At 48.5% G+C, this 13,697-nt stretch overlaps 1 protein-coding gene across 4 annotated transcripts in view; it reads left to right on the top strand.

Annotated features, from left to right (window-relative positions):
• Positions 1–1,385: 1,385 nt before the first annotated feature.
• The window catches only part of ABCG4 (ATP binding cassette subfamily G member 4), a 35,894-nt gene continuing 23,582 nt past the window's right edge, over positions 1,386–13,697 (top strand). Inside the window, exons 1-3 of one of the 4 annotated variants that reach the window (XM_087970180.1) lie at positions 1,386–1,481; positions 1,734–1,901; positions 8,960–9,198. In XM_087970180.1, coding sequence (XP_087826306.1) covers positions 1,876–1,901; positions 8,960–9,198 — 265 coding nt within the window. In that variant the 5' untranslated portion in view covers positions 1,386–1,481; positions 1,734–1,875. Of the gene's footprint in view, positions 1,482–1,707; positions 1,902–2,310; positions 2,701–8,738; positions 8,877–8,959; positions 9,199–13,697 lie in introns of those variants that run through there. The other 3 variants (XM_087970181.1, XM_087970182.1, XM_087970183.1) reach the window with 3 other exon arrangements.

Below are 13,697 nucleotides of genomic sequence, written 5' to 3'. Positions count from 1 at the left end.
GAAATAACTCCTGGTTGCTGAAGAACCAGGATTAGTAGAGTCCTCCTCTCCTGAACTTGCTCCGGACTTGCTCAATCGTATTAATATCCGTTATACAGTGTGGATTCCAGGCAGATGTTAGTTTCATTGGGGCCCACACTGTGATGAAAGGACCATTTGCAACTCCAGGGCGTTGCCCTCTGTCCAAAATCTTGGGTTCCAGCTCAACCCATTCAAATAGCGTGTGAAGCCATCTTGGGACTGACTGGGATGGAGCTTGGAGCGTGAGATCCAAGCCAACGCATGTTGGTTTACTACAGTGGGTTCTCAACTGGTGGTCCCCAGGCCCTGGGGGGTGTCCCGTGATGTCACAGGGGGTCAGCAAAGTCTTGAAAAAATGTTATGCTTTAAATCTCAAGCCTTGGAGATCTGTCGTGAAGCCGCTGAGAACTACTGGTTTTACTGTATTGCCTCCCTTCGCCTAATCCTGGTTTTTCCAGCAACTGTTAAGTTATTTGGTTTATTCCCTTTAAAAGAATGGGAATAAACAGAAAAGGGGGGGGGGGAATAAACCAAGCAAAACACAAAAGATTATGAGAGAAATGCATACATTGTCCAAGAAAAAAAAAATGGGTGGGAGTGGGGGGGGGAAACTATTTAGAAAGTTCTTTTAAAAAAAGGCAAGGTCATAACACTGAATTGAATTGAATTTCAACCAGAACAGACCACCCTGTGTTTGCCCAGCCCTTGTTCCTTGCTGGCCGAAACAACCAGATTGGAGTTCCTTGAAAGAGCATTTTTTTTAAAAATGGATCCCACTAAATCCATCCCTTTGGGCCAATAAATGCTATTCTGGTCTAGGAAATCCCACCAGCGGCCACCAAAGGAAACAGAAAGCTGGTTTAAATGGCCAGAGCAGCTTCCTGGCATTTATTCCTCCTGTTTCCTTCCACCCTTCTTCTTCCTTTCTCTCTCTCCCTCCCTCCCTTTTCTTCCTCTTTCTCTTCTTCCTCTCTCTTCCCTTCTTCTCTCCCTCCCTCCCTCCCTCCCTCCCTCTCTCTCTTCTTCCTCTCTCTCTTCCCTCTCCCTCCCTCCCTCCCTCCCTCCCTCTCTCTCTTCTTCCTCTCTCTTCTTCCTCTCTCTCTCTCTCCCTCCCTCCCTCCCTCTTTTCTCTCTCTTCTTCCTCTCTCTCTTCTTCCTCTCTCTCTCCCCCTCCCTCCCCCTCTCTTCTTCCTTTCTCCTCTCTCTCCCTCCCTCTCTCTCTCTCTTCTTCCTCTCTCTCCTCCCTCCCTCTCTCTCTCTTCCTTCCTTCTCTCTCTTTCTCTCCCCCCACATCTTGCTGGATCTCTTCCTCTTTCCTCCCACGCCCTCCACCTCCCTGTCCATCAGAACCGGGATTCAAAAAGGCTCCCACTAACAAGCAGAGGAGCCGCTTCCTTTCCCCCCACCCAACTCACCTAGAATCAGGGCTGCCAGCCCCAGTTCGACACAGGTGCCCACAGGTATGGTCCAAAGAATAGAAATGGGGACTGCGAGAGCCCCGCTTGTCCTCTGGGTGTCCCACTTGAGGCTGTTTGGTCCTGGCCTTGACTCTCCTTCACCCCGACCTCTTCAAGTTCACCTTTCCCCCCGCCCCCTCCTCCCCCATTGGGAAACACCTGGGTTAAAGCCAGGGCAGGATCCACAGCTTGTTTTCCTGTTGGCCCCGTTTTGCTTGCCTGGGGCAAATTGGCTTTTGTCCTTCTCCCCTACAGGTGGAGCCACAGTCCCGGGGAACCAGCGGCCCAGATTCAAAGCCGAACCTCTAATTACAGGGTGCCGAGAGCTGGAGATCAACCCATGCATGCGGAACGGCTCTCATGAGAGCATCCCACCTTTTTGTCAACCGATGACTTCATGATACAGTTACAGCCGGGAGAAAGGTAGGCATGACACTCCGCCCCCCATCCTTCTCCCGGAGAAAAGGGCGGGGGGGGGCTTTAGGGAATTCACGACCCCTCCCCCAACCCTAGAAGTCCCCCCAAACGGCCCCTTGAGCTTGGATACCCGATATCCAAGCTCTGCAAAGAAAGAAGGAAACCACCTCCAGGACTAGGACTTTGCTGGCCTTTTTTTGGTGTTTTGTCTCGGTGGGTTTCCTGGGGCTGCAGCCCTCCCTCCTTCCTCCGGCAGGGTCTCTTTCCTGGCAGGCGACTGTCGCTCCAGCCCACCCACCCCTCCATCCCCGCCCTCGAGAGCAGCAGCAGCAGCAGCAGCAGCCTCCGCGGAGGCTTTAAAGAGCAAAGCGCCGCGGATCTCGGACCTTTCGCCTTGCTTGAGCCCCCGGAGGAAGGAGCCGGCTGCAGAGCCCGGGCAGGGGCGTCCGCTAGCAGGGCTGGGCAGGGTTGTTCTGCAAGGCGGCGGGCGGGCTCTCTTCGTCGTCCCCCCACCCTTCCCTCCCCACCTGCTCCAGCCCGGCGCCTGCAAGGATGGGGACCGAGAAGGAAGCGGCGGGCGCTGAATCCACCTCTTGCGCCCGGCTCGGGGTCCCTGCAGGAGGAGAGCCGCTGCTTAGCCTCGCCCGCTCTCAGCCCCCACCCCCACCCCAGTGCTGGTGCCGATGCCTGCGGAGAGGAGCTAGAGGTCGGCTGCAGGGAGAGCGGCGGCAAGGCGCCCCCCAGCCCCCGCACCCCACCACCAGGCCGGCGGCCGAGCAGCAGGGAAGGCGCCGACGTCCCAGAGGTGAGCTCGCCCCCGCAGCAAGGAGGGACCCGGCTATCCAGGGCCGGAGGGGCGCCCCGAGAAGCCCCCTCCTCTCCCCTTGGAATGTGGGGGAGGGAAGGGAGGGGAAGGCGCCCCGCGCGGGGAGGGGTCCGCAAACTTTGGGGCATCCTTCCTGACCCTCCCAGGTGGGCCGGGGCGGGAGGAAGGGGCGTCTGCGCCATTTGCGGACAGGGCTTTTCCCGCGGGGGCCGCAGGGTCTCTCAGCCCATCGGGGTGGGTTGGTGCAAAGAAAGGGGCTTGGGGAGGTCTTGGGGAATGGGGCATGCCAAGTTGTTTCCGACGGCGCCCCCATTTCCTAGAGGTCCGGGCATGGCAGGAGGCAGAAAGGCCCGGAGGGTTTCCCTCCCCCCCCCCATCTTAGACTAATTGGGGCAGGTTTGATACCTTCAGAAATTCCTCTGCTTTGTTTTCAAGGAAGCCATCTTTTGAATCTATCTATCTATCTATCTATCTATCTATCTATCTATCTATCTATCTATCTATCTATCTATCTATCTATCTATCTATCTATCTATCCATCTATCCATCCATCTATCGCCTCTTTATCTATTCCTTTATCCCTCCCCCCCTCATCTATCTATTCATCCGTCATCCTCTCCTTCCTTCCCTCCTTCCGTCTCCCTCTCTCATCTAGTCTTGCCCTTCTGGTACCTTTGAGGCAGGTGGGGGTGATTTCAGATTGCTCCCCCCCCCAAGAGGTCCAGGGGGTCTCTTGTCAAGTTTGGGTATGCTGAAACCCCTCCCACCCCCTCCCACCCCCTTGGCATAGCTGGGGTCTTACCCTTGAGATCCCAAAGGGTATTAAGGCTGCAAATACTCTTAAGGGGGAGGGGAGTTAGGTTGAGGGGGGGGGGAGAATAGAAGATAGCTGTTCCCAGAGGGGCAGTGACTTCAGCTCCAGCTTGAGAGAAAGGGAGGGAGGGAAGGAGGGAAGGAGGGAGAGAGAAAGAGAGGAAGAAGATTCATAAATGACACCAAGACCCAGATCCTGGAGAAATCTGGCCTCTGGTTGCAAACCAGCCTTGCCTTTCACGATGGCCTTCATTGGCTAGCCGGGAATGGAAGCTGTTCTGAAAGGAGGTCACGTGTGCTTTGGAGACGGGGAGGGGGCTTCCAGAGATGCCTTCCAGCCAGGGGACCCCCCCTTCTCTCGGAGGTGCCTCATTGTGCTAGATGGGGGGGGGGAGAGAAAGGCCCTCTCTTGGAAAGGCACATCCCGGAGGGGGGCTGGTGGAGGGAGATCCGGGGATGGGATAAAGCGGCCCAGCGTTTTGGCATTTCGGCTCATGGAAGGCAACGATCTGCTGCGCCTGACAGCAGCCCCAGAAGCTGCAGCTAGTCAGGCTTAGCAAGGGAGGGAAGGAGAAGAGCCTGCGCAGAAGGGCATTTCCTGCGCTTTCCTCTCCCCTCCTTTGGGCCGGCTCTGGGTCAGAAATCCATCAGCCAGCTTCCCTCCTTTCCTTCCCTCTTTTCCTTCCCTCTTTTCCTTCCTTCCTCCCTCCTCTCTTGTCCTTCCTTCCTCACCTACCTACGTCTTTTCCTTCCTTCCCTTCCTTCCTTCCTTCCTTCCTTCCTTCCTTCCTTCCTTCCCTCCCTCCTCTCTTGTCCTTCCTTCCTCACCTACCTACGTCTTTTCCTTCCTTCCCTCTTTCCTTCCTTCCTTCTTTTCCTTCCTTCCTTCCTCCTCTCTTGTCCTTCCTTCCTCACCTACCTACGTCTTTTCCTTCCTTCCCTCTTTTCCTTCCTTCCTTCCCTTCCTTCCTTCCTCCTCCTCTCTTGTACTTCCTTCCTTTCCTTCCTTCCCTCTTTTCCTTCCTTCCCTCTTTTCCTTCCTTCCCTTCCTTCCTTCCTTCCTTCCTTCCTTCTCTCCCTCCCTCCCTCCCTCCCTCCCTCTTTTCCTCCCTCTTTTCCTCCCTCCCTCCCTCCTCTCTTTACCTTCCTTCTTCTACTAGTCTGGGACCCTTGGACTACAACATCCATCATCCCTGCCCCCAACCTGGAGACACTGGTTTGATGGCCATTGTAATCCAACTGTCAGCTTCAGGGTTGACACCAACATTTTGGAGGCAGAAGGTGTCCTGATAATGGACTCCTTGGGAGAGAGAGTCTCTCCATTCCACCCATGGGGAGGGGGGGGCAGATGGGGGGTGGGATCAGCAGCGAGGAGGTGGGGTCTACCAGTGTGATTCCCCTGCACACCTTTGGCAGTTCAAATTCTCCTGCTTTGTTGATGCCCTGCAGCTTAAAATAGGGCAGGATGGAAGCTGATTTCTCTCCCAGCTGTATGGGGGATTAGCGCCCCTCCCCCCCCAAAAAATATGCATGCTCTCCCCTCATCCTCCTCCCCTCCAGTCTATCTCACCCGTCTCTAATCCCTTTGCAGGACGTTGTCCCTCTAGCACCACCACCCCCATTCCCTCCTCCCTTTTCTTGCATTTGAATGCAGCCATTCCTTTTATTTTGCCTTGGGTTTAATCCTCCATCCAGGTTTGGCTAGCATCCCTATTTAAACATTTGCTTTGAAACATTTTCCTTGTCTTTCTTTCTTTCTTTTTTTTAATATCCTAGTATTGGAAAAAGGCATGATGGCCATTGGAGTCAGAAAAGGACATGCATCTCTTCCTTGTTGGTGGTTAGGTTGTAGGGTGGCGCACATTTTTGTGGGACCCGAATAGCCAAAACAATCTATACTTTACTAGACATGTATTCCGAAAGCCATTAATTAAAATTTGGGCTGGTATTAGAAGAAATCATTATACCAAAATTCCGAGGTGGTTTTCAACGATGGAGGCAATGTTCCACTTAAATATGATGGATAACAGAAAAAAACTGAAATACCATCAAATATTAGATAAAAAGGGAAGAATTAAAACCATGCAGGAACTAGAAGCACAAGGGATAGTCATTGATAATTGGTCATATTTCCAAGTAAAATTGAGATATAATAAAGATGTAGAGGAATATGGAATTGAAGTAAAAGATATACATTTAGACAAAATGCTCTCAAGTCCTGAGAAAAAGTTGATTTCTAAACTATATAATTATTTATTAGAACATGAAATGGCTGAGAGAATTGTGAAAGGACCTATGCTAGCTTGGGAAAAAAACTTTGGTTATAGTATAGAGCTGGATGACTGGGAAGAAATCTGGCAAAAAAAATCTTGTATTAACTAAATCAGTAGCACATAAGGAGAATCTGTATAAAATGATGTACAGATGGCATCTGGCACCCTCTAAATTGGCCAAAATATTTCCGACAGCAAACCCATGCTGTTGGAAATGTAAAGGGAAATTTGGTACCTATTTTCATTTATGGTGGACTTCTCCTGAGATAAAGAAATATTGGTTAAAATAAAGGAGCTGATAGAAGAAATCATAGAGTGTGGACTGGGGTGGAAACTGGAACTGTTCCTGTTGGGAATGATTAAAGGGGATTATACCCCTAAAGTAAGATATCTGACCATCCACTTATTAACAGCAGCACGGATCCCATTAGCACAATATTGGAAGAATCCAAATGTACCACTGATACATGTTGCTATTCAAAAAATGTATGAGTGTGCCCAATTGGAGAGGCTCACACTCAAAATTAATGGGAAGGAGGACACATATTATTATAGGATATGGGATAAATGGTACAGCTGGGTAGATTGTAAAGGAAAAACACATAAATGAACCCAAGAAACAAATTATATTCAGCTTCCTATACGAAATGTATAAGAATAACAAAGGTGTTAAATACTTTTTTCTCCTATATTTTCTCCTATATTTTCTCACTATATCTATTTATTATTTAAAAATTTATGAATGTATTATTCATTAATAAATAGTTATAAACCAACGAGAAGATTAGTAGAGTATTGTGAGTTATTTAGTGATTAAAATGTGATAGTAAATGGAAATGTGAAAAGTATCAGTAATGACTATTAGGACGTATCAAATTCGATATCAAATGTAAAGAGGAATGTGTTATGTATACACTATTGGTTTTGTATTTTTAAAAGTTTGTATGTTTTTAATTCTTGTAAATAAAGTTTTTAAAAAAACGAAAAGAAAAAGGCAAAGGGCTGGAGGCAGAAAAGGATGTGCATCTCTTCCTGGTTGTTTTGCAATCTGGACCTCCCCAAACTGTATTGTATAAAGAAAGATGATGAACCATCCAATCACCTTCCTGGTTTGGCTACCCTTGCAACTTTTAATGCCACGTTGGCATACCTGGGAGCTGCTGTGACAATTTTGTCCAGTCCCTCTCAGATGAAAAGAGGAAGGTGGTCCTTCTGATATCCCAGCTCTAAGAGTGTTGGGTTAGCTTGGAATTGATGAGAACGTTGGCCATTAGGACAAGTGAGAACAATCAACCAATGGAACAGCTTTCCTGCGGAAGTTGTGGGAACTTCATCACTGGAAGCACAGCTAGTCTAGCGAAGAGAAGGACCAGGGGAGACACGATGGCAATGTTCTAATATTTGAGGGGCTGCCCCAGAGAGGAGGAAGGGGTCAAGCTATTTTCCAAGACACCCAAAGGCCAGATAGGGAATAATGGGTGGAAACAAGGAGAGATCCAACCTAGAACTAAAGATAAATTTTCTGACAGTGAGAGCAATCCACTGATGGTACAGAAGTTGCTTTTGGAAGTTGTGGGAGCTTCATCACTGGAGGCTTTCAAGAAGAGACTGGACTCCCATAGGTCAGAAATGGTGTAGGGTCTCCTGCTTGGGCGGAGGGTTGGGCTAATCCAACTCTGTTAATCTGTTAAATTAAACCAGTGTGGAATTTTTTTTGCAAAGGACAATATAAGAAATTACTGTCCTTTCTGGCTGTTTCCTTTCCTGCCAAACAGTCTAGAGCCTCTCCTCCAGCCATGCCCACTGTGGACTTTAACTCCCAGAATTCCCCAGCCATTCCCCAACTGGCTAGGGAATCCTGGGAGTTGAAGTCTACAAGCCTTAAAAGTTGCCAAGGTTGGACACCCCTGGCTTAAATGATAGTGCTTTCTCCTTCCATCTTCAAAATGAGCAAGTGGAAGGAAGATGGTGAACATAACCTTTCCACAAGGCCTCGTTGCTGTTATATATCAGTTCTGATTCCTGTCATGCAAACCTTTTTAAAATAGAAGCAATTGGGGTACTTTATTGGTGATTGATGGGGTGTGAATCACTTCTCAGAACAAGATGTGATGTAGTACAATAAATTGGAGCATATGCAATTATCCAGAAGAACAGATAAGCCTCTTCTGAAATCAAGAACTGTTTGTCTTATTTAGTCTCCCCTTTCCATACTCTTTGGAATCTAGATTAAAGCTATTTAAACAATTAAAGCTATTTCTCGCGCAAAAAAAGAGAGGGACTTGACTGCAATCTACAGACAAAGAAAATGTATGTTAGTATAGCTAGTGTCCAGTAAGCAGGTGCCTTTCCCTTGCTAAGACATAAGATGTTATTTGCAATTTATTTATCTATTAAAACTTCGATGTGCTACATTCACCTAAACAAGGATTTAAACCAACTATGGTTCCAATGTTCACATGTCAGCTTTGGAAGCCATATTCCACACTGCCACATAGCCTGAGAGAGTGGAAGGAGTGTGTGATTTCAATTAAGTAGCTCTAGTAGACAAAATAAAATTATTTTGTTAGTCCAAGGTCATTTAGTATGGCGCAGGAGAAAATCAAGATCTTACTTTTGGACGGATCATGATTGGCCTATGTGATGTGATGACAGCCAAGGGGGGATGGATTTCTGGTTTGAAAAATTGTGGAAAGCTGGAAAAAAAATTAGATTCGGGTTTCCACAGATGTGCCAGGTGCTATGCTGGAACGCTGACACCATACTTGCATGACTATACATACATAGAAACTCCCTTTTTACATCCTTATCGACCCTATTTGGAGTAGAGTTGGGGTGACTGGATGGAGCTGAGCATTTCCTGGCCAGATGCCCTTCCTGACACCACAGGGAGTTCACAGTATATATTTGTTTCTTTGTGTACTAGGAGATAAACATCTACCGTTAGCTAAGATTGAACTCTCAACCTTCTGAATGGGAGGCGAGCGTCTTCACCATTAGGCCACCCTGCTAGCCATGATCACACATACATAATTTCTCCCAAATTGAGATGGGGGCCCACCTGCTGTGGTGAGTGGAGTTGGCCATCTGCAACCTTGGAGAGCACCTGAAGAGCAGAACATTCATCTCTGTTTCCTTTGCCTTCTCAACAGAGGAGCCGCTATGGCAGAGAAGACCCTTGACCCCACCTGTGTCTCCATTGCCCTGGAGGACTCGGTCTGCAACGCTAGCTCACAGGATGGCTCCTTCCTGACCACCCACCTGAAGAAGGTGGAGAACCACATCACGGATGCTCAGAGGTTCTCCCATTTGCCCAAGCGGTCAGCTGTGGACCTTGAGTTCACTGACCTGTCGTATTCGGTCCGGGAAGGCTCCTGGTGGCGGAAAAGAGGTAGGATGGCAGTCCCTTGGAGGCGGTTGTTGATCCTGGCAAGGGCCAATCGAGGTTGAAGGACATTTTTTTCCCCGTGGGCTTTGATGTCTGTAGGCATCTCTGCATGGGTTACAGGAAGCAGAGTGATAGTTCTCGACTTATGACCATAATTGAACCCATAATTCCAGCCGTAAGTTGTGACCATCATAAAGTGGGTCATCATGGAACCGCATTTGATTTTGCAAGCTTCTTGAGGTGGCCATTAAGTGAGGCCAATGTTCACTATGGGATGGTTTTTGCCAGAACCTGGAAGCATACGCCAATTTCCAGCAAAAACATCGTGAATCCTGTTCACAGGACCTCAGGGTCACTGCAAACAGCCACAAATTCAGACTGGTTGTGTAATGGTGTAGAGAAATGGTGTAGGGTCTCCTGCATGGGCAGGGGATTGCACTAGATGACCTACAAGGTCCCTTCCAACTCTGATTATCTGTTATCTGGTTGCCAAGCACCCAAAAGGGTGGTCATATGGCCATAGGGTAGGGGGTAGTCAGCAGGACATTGGAAGTTTGAAACTGAGTTGTAAGTCCCATTTTGAGAATCCGTTGTAACTTCAAATGGTTGCTAAGTGACCAGTCCTAAGTTGAAGACTACTTATATCCCTGCCGGGACAGCCTTGCTTCTTTGAAGTGGCCTTTTTGAAGTTCTGCTCCAGCATCCTTAAGCGAGTTCTGATTTTGGTCCACCTAGGCATCTAACCCAGTTAAGGCTGATCATCCCCAATGTGGAAACTTCCTGGCATCCCAAGACTGCAACTTCTAGTATCCCGAAGGCCAGGGACTTGGAGGAGGTTTCCATCCATGGAAAGGCTGGTGGAACCCAGAGAGATGACCACAGGCCAAGATATCTGGGGTCCCTTTGTTTATTTATTTATTTCATTTATTTTGTCAAGCAGGCATTTGATAATATATATAAGTATAAACATGATTATTAATACATGAAATAGATACGAATAAAAGGGAACATTAAGACAGGAATGGTAGGCACTTTGGTGTGCTTATACATGCCCTTTAAAGTCCTCTTAGGAATGGGGGTGAGGTCAACAGTAGACAGTCTGAGGTTAAAGCTTTTGGGGTTCGGGGAAGAAACCACAAAGTCACGTATTTCCTGCAATTGAGTTTTGTGTGGTTTACCCTGAGTTTGTATCTATTGTGTGTGTGTGTGTGTGTGTGTGTGTGTGTGTGTGATGAACTCTCTACTGCTTGTCATGGAGGCCATACACTCCTGATCCTTGACCTTCCTAAGCCCCCTTCTAAAGCCCCGAGATTAAAGCCCCATCCCTCAAGGAAATTAGTGAAGGTAGGTAAGATGCTTCCGGACCCTCAGATGGACAATCACTCATAGAATTCCCACCTTCTCCTTGCAACTCAACCTCCATCCAACATTCCTCCCAGCAGGGACACTGGAAGCAACAGAGTTGTCATGGAACATGATCACCACACCTTCTTGTTGTCTGTAGCATCACTGCTGCTGCAATTCCTGAATCCATGTAAGATCTCGGCACAGGAACCAGTAGCAAAAATGGCTATTGATAACCAGCTGAGAGGATAAAGAAGAAGAGAGTGCAGGATCTGTCCTCCCACCCACCCGTGCGCTTCTCTCTCCTTTATCCTGTCAGCTGATAGGCCTCAGCTGGTGTGTAGAAAGCTGCGTGCGCGCACACACAGGCGTGATCACCGAACCGATAGTGGAACACATAGGATCCCATCAGGGACGGGATTCAATTTTTTTTAACAACTGGTTCTGTGGGCGTGGCTTAGTTGGTGGGCGTGGCTTGGTGGTCCTGTGACTGGCTGGGTGTGCCCAACTCAACATCACTCACATCGAGGCACGCATCTCTTCGCCTGGCCTCTCATGACTGTGGGGATGCTGCAGCAGTCGTAAGTGTGAAAAACAGTCATAAGCCACTTTTTTCAGTGCCACTGTAACTTTGAATGGTCCCTCCACACAAGCAAAGTATCAGCAAAGGAGGGGGGAAAAACTCCAGGGATGTTCCTGAGACAGGAAGTCTAGTCCTGCCAAGAATGTAATAAGGGTTAACGGAGAGGCAGTTTCTGTAAGCAACACCAGAATGTTTCCTTCCTGCCTTCCTTACAGGATTAGGCCAGTAATTTCTTCTAATAACCGGTTCTCCGAACTGCTTAGAATGTTAACAACCGGTTCTAGCGAATAGGTGCGAACCGGTAGAATCCCATCCCTGGATCTCACTGCTGTCCAGGACTCCTGTCCTATTTCCCTTACTGGACATAGCTGCAATCTCTCTCACATCCTCATAACCCCTGAGGCTGACCTGGCACTACATCCACTCACTAACCCTTGAGGGGCAGCTGCAGGGCCCATGCTCCACAGCCGGCTTTCCTTGCACTCACCGAACCCAAGATCCACCCATAGCAATCGAAACCACCAAATCTCCCTTCTGTTTTCCCTATTGCCAGCCCACGCAGGCTCTCCCTCCAGGACCAAGCCTCTCCCAATGTGCTCTAGACTGCTTTTTCCCTACAGGGAGGATCCAGGGGAATTCCCAAGGAAGGTGATATCAATTTTGCACCTTTGCTTCCCAAAGTGTCCCGCCTAATTATGAGCAATAGAGAACAGACCTGGTAGTTGATAACAGAGCTATGCGATTAGACCAGATTAGGAAATCAACCCGCCGGAAAGGCGAAAAGCACGGTTGTTGAGATTGGCTGTAACAATAGAATTGTGTAAGTCTATGCCTGGGTCCCCTTACATCAGCGGTGAAATGCTACCAGTTTGACCGAACTGCTAGATAAAAAAGCTCCGACGAAGAGAAAAATGCAGGCTCAGCCCTCCCACCATCCCCTGTGCTTTTCTGTCCTTTATCCTCTCCACTGATTGGCATGACAGAGCCTCAGCTGGTGTTTGGAAAGCGGCACATGTGTGCGTGTTAGTGCGCGATCACTGAAGCGGTAGGGAAACTGGTGTAATCCCACCACCGCCTTACATGCCAGTCATTCAGGAGGCTTCCTGTCTGGACTACCTTACAAGGCTGACAGATGTTGGTATTATTATTATCCTGGAGTTCAGCAATCTTGAACCCCTAAAAACTGGGGGATCCAATTGGGTCCAGATTGACTCCTGCAACATTATCCTGGGACACATCTATTTGCTTTCGTTCGTCACAAAATCTGGGCTTAGAGAAGATGAGATGTTTTGTCAGAAAAGCGATGAAGAGCTGGGATGGGACTCACTGAATTAAGTCACTTAAAAAGTTGGTCCCAAAGAAAGCTGGGGATCTTGAGATCCCAGGGCTGGGCAGGAGGACAACAGTGGCCTGAATTGCTTTTCATTCCGTTTAGGATTTGAAATGCTTTTCAAAAGACGCGGAGCCCAAACGTCTTTGCAGGAATTCAGCTTGAAACTTGCTGCATGCGGGATACGTGTGCTTCTAAGCCAGGATCTCATTCCTGGTTTGATTGAACATGGGTTCCACTGGCCTCCAAGCCAATACTAGCAGCTGTGTGATTGAAGATTGATCGATTGATTGATTTCAATGGCTGATACGGTTGCCCAACTCAGAACAGTGACTGGGTGGTGTACAAGATGAAAACAATCAATCATCTCAACCACAAACACCTGAGGTCAAAACATCAAAACCAACACCTAAAAACACGAAGGCCAGAACTCGACTAATCTCCTCGCTCAAACATCTGGAGGCACAATCAACTCTTGTGAGAGATGAACAGATCATCCTGACTTCTGCAAGGCAGGGCTGGATCAGAAAGGCACAACTTCTGGGGCCCGTCAAGAAGGCACTCTTGGAAGGGAGAACGCTGGAGCATGTTAGATCTAGTTGGACAAGCAAGGGGAGACAGGCATTCCCCAAATCCTTTGGCTGTTTCCAACACAGATCCCAGACCTGGATCTAATTCAGATTTCAGGATCCCCCCTGGATCGATCACCAGGACCAGAGGTTTAGATATGCAAATGTTGGGCTTTGTGCTGGACTTCTCTCCCACCAGAACGTGTGCACCGGACTGAAATATTTATGTGGTGCCTGGTGGTGTGTGGCTTTTAGGTGTTAATTGGCATGTTGATGGCCACGATTAAGTCATACAACATTATCTTGGGACACGTGTTCAGATTCTTTGTCCAAACCCACGCAGCTTCTCAGGGTATGGATCAAAGGGGGATCTTCCCCAGATGTCTGGACCATTTTTGTGGGCAGAACAAGAGGTTCTTCTCTGGCCCTGTTGTCAGGCCCCTATACCTGAATCCAGGAACTGAAATTCTGGATCGAGAGGCATGGAAAGTTCTTCCAAAGTCAGCTTGGCGCATGCAAAAGACTTACCCTTTGCCCCGTTCCCTGGGAAGAACTCAAGCCCACCACACTTCAGATTCTGAAGAGCAGCAGATGCTGAGAAGAAGATAAATCTAGCTGGCTTCCACCCCCACCCCCTCTCCTCTCTCTCTGAGCTCCCTGGGGATCCCTTTCCTGC

The sequence above is a fragment of the Notechis scutatus genome, chromosome 7 (assembly GCF_049901735.1).
Source record: "Notechis scutatus isolate UNSWTSFEM ecotype Mainland chromosome 7, rNotScu1.2, whole genome shotgun sequence".
NCBI classification, from domain to species: domain Eukaryota; kingdom Metazoa; phylum Chordata; class Lepidosauria; order Squamata; family Elapidae; genus Notechis; species Notechis scutatus.
The sequence above is the reverse complement of the archived record's forward strand: the minus strand, read 5'-3'. Positions and strand labels throughout refer to the sequence as shown.